Here is a 2,751-nt window from a genome sequence, read left to right as displayed (position 1 = left end):
ACTACAACCTTCAAGTAAAATAATCACTATAAATGATATTGTATCCAATTTAAATATACTATACGAACTATATGAATGGTATTGTACCCAATTTAAATATACTAAAATAACTACATAAGGATAAGAATACGAATTCTACAACCATAAAAAAGAGATCAAACTTGTCTACGAAAATATGTATAACAAATATAAAATAATATTCAAAATATTAAATAATATATAAGGTGGGTAGGTTTTTTAACCCATCTGGGTTCGGTTTTCATGGTTAAGTTTATACAAAACCAAACCAAGAATATTGGTTTTTTGGTTTCTGGTCATCCCTAAATCAAAGAGTGGATCAAGAAATTATTTTTTATTAGCAAATACACTCAAAAGTCAAAATCCATAGTTTGGATCCAGAAATCCAGATAATGACCAGGTACGAATGTCAAACATGTACGTAACATTAACATTAGCTTCAACATGAAACAAAAGGACAATTTTTTTTTTAACCAAACTGGTGATGGAAGCTCTCTGTCTTCTCTCCAATTTCTACATGCATTACCACAATACAATCCAATGACCTGCCACAAGAAGAAAGCAAATTCAGTTAGTATGTTGAATATTCAAGTACTTGTTTCTTTTTTCCAATTTAGTAGCTGTCTAGATAAATGATACTGTACTATTTAAAAAATAATTTGAGAAAATGATGGAAGGAAATTTTGTAAAAAATTAAAACTTAATGTCTTTTTTGTGACCTTTGTGCATTAAATCCTAAAGAAAATTTTATATAGATTTCAAACCAAGCAACATATTTTTGCAGTTTCAGTCTAAATTAACTTTTGAGGTCAAACCTAAATTGCTTAGCATCAATTTCACCATTTTTTGTTATATGGGACAAGAATGGACAAGCTTTCGAGGGTTATCTTCGATGGTGAGAGTGAGAATAAGGAGGACGGACATTAAAGTCTTTTGCACAGAGAGTGTGTCGAAGCCCCACTTCAGGATTCTTTGAGCTCGACCACTTAAACATACCAACCCCTGATATGCCTTTTACTATGAAGTCATGTTTCAAGTGTCAAACTCAACATATTCAAGCATATGATTAAATAAATGTCATGAATTCATATTGGCTTGAAAGTTGCATAATGCATACAGTCTTTAAGTTCATGTGTTGTAGGACAACTGCAAGGCTTTTAGAATCATGTAATTGGTTGGAAATTTAAAACCATGTAATATATTATTACGTGTTTGTAATACTTAACTAATGATGCCATTATGTTTCATTTGGGTCCATGTTTGGAGTATCATAATTTTGTCCTTGTTCGTGTACTATGTTGATCAAGTTGTATCTCTTTAGTCTTTACCCACATGTAAAGTTGACAAATGTTGTTTCTTTTTTACTTAACAGAGACAACACTTAATCCAGTAAGATATATATATATATATATATATATATATATATATATATATATATATTAATGCATAAAGAATATGACTTGGTAAGGAAATCCTGGGAATTAAGTCCGGACATTTTACAGTTTTTTCATCGGTTGTTTTTTTCTTCCATTTCTCTAAGTATGCCATCATTTTCTCAAATATCATTCAACACATAACAGGGGAAAAAGTTGAAACAGGGCTTGATTTATATAATGAGATGACTATTAATGTTTTGTAAATCCAGTTGTATCATAAACTCCAAAAATAATCCATCAACACATAAAGAAAACAATTCCAATCCAAAGCACATTCAAGCCAATTTTCAGCAGTCTGAGAATTATCCATTGCTAAACTCTATTGATATTCATAATATCAGAGTGATTGCATACCTTCTGGGACTGCTATTGGTCTATCAATCAACCCTACTGAACAACTACAACTGATATAAGCCATAGCCATGTTACATAGCAAAGCACAAAAAACCAATCAATCAACCCTAATAAACAATTAAGAGTAAAAGATTTCATGAAAAGATACCTTAAAAAAGAAATCACTCCACGCTCTGAACCTTAGGACCTGTAAATTACCACAAATCAAACACCTTGATGTAAGGACACAAAGAAAAACGGATGATAAACCGAGAGAAAATAGAGATTATCAAAAGTTGCAGAGGACGGACCGTGCTGATCTGGATGACGACCATCTTTACCCCATCCAATACCACGAGTTGAATCAAGGTATTGCTCGACAAGGTGACGACACTTCTGGAGGTGATTGACACCTTCAATGCGGTAGCACCATCTGAGCTTATCACGGATTATCTTGGAGGTCTCGATGTCGATCCATTTCTCCCTCACAAGATGCTCGCGCATTTCGAGCATCGCCACCGGATCCTTGTAGGGGTTGGCCGGATCGAAGTCCGGCGGTTGTTCGTCAAACACCACTTCCTTCTTTCTACCCATCTTTCGAATGTCGCTCTCTTGCTCTCCAAACCTCGTTGAGAAGGTAATATCGGCCGGCTGCGAGTGTGTTTTGGCCTTTTGGGGTTTGGTATTTGGGCAAAACAGGTAGGTTTTGGCACTGTGAATTTTGAATTTTAGCAATTTTAACCCCTCGTTAACTTTTCAAACATATAAAATTCATTTTTCATATATTTTTTTTGTGAAAAGATAACCATAAAAATAGAAATGAGTTTTTTTAACTGAAAATAAGCCGAAATCAGTTAATGTATTCGGTTTGGTTCTCGATTCTTAGTTTACGACTTATTTGGCGTCCGTTTTTTTGGTTTCAGGCCGGTTTCGATCCAAACACCTTTGTAGATAGTATATTTCT

At 33.7% G+C, this 2,751-nt stretch overlaps 1 protein-coding gene across 1 annotated transcript; it reads right to left on the bottom strand.

The window, feature by feature from the left end:
• Positions 1-333: 333 nt before the first annotated feature.
• LOC111899144 (NADH dehydrogenase [ubiquinone] 1 beta subcomplex subunit 10-B) lies at positions 334-2,461 on the bottom strand. Its single transcript, XM_023895026.3, has 3 exons — positions 2,099-2,461; positions 1,957-1,995; positions 334-563 (listed from the first exon to the last, which is right to left on the bottom strand). Exons 1-2 carry the CDS (start codon positions 2,379-2,381, stop codon positions 1,970-1,972), a joined length of 309 nt encoding a protein of 102 aa, XP_023750794.1. The 5' UTR covers positions 2,382-2,461; the 3' UTR covers positions 334-563; positions 1,957-1,969.
• Between the last annotated feature and the right edge of the window lie 290 nt (positions 2,462-2,751).

This window comes from Lactuca sativa, chromosome 8, assembly GCF_002870075.4.
Source record: "Lactuca sativa cultivar Salinas chromosome 8, Lsat_Salinas_v11, whole genome shotgun sequence".
Classification (NCBI taxonomy): domain Eukaryota; kingdom Viridiplantae; phylum Streptophyta; class Magnoliopsida; order Asterales; family Asteraceae; genus Lactuca; species Lactuca sativa.
This window is presented reverse-complemented; position numbering and strand designations above follow the sequence as displayed.

Bases quoted from the DNA above. Each gene is read 5' to 3' on its own strand.
- LOC111899144 (XM_023895026.3), bottom strand. From the start codon at position 2,381: ATGGGTAGAAAGAAGGAAGTGGTGTTTGACGAACAACCGCCGGACTTC. The intron at 1,996-2,098 runs GTCCGTCCTCTG...GGTAATTTACAG, and splicing joins TCGTCATCCAGATCAGCACG to GTCCTAAGGTTCAGAGCGTG.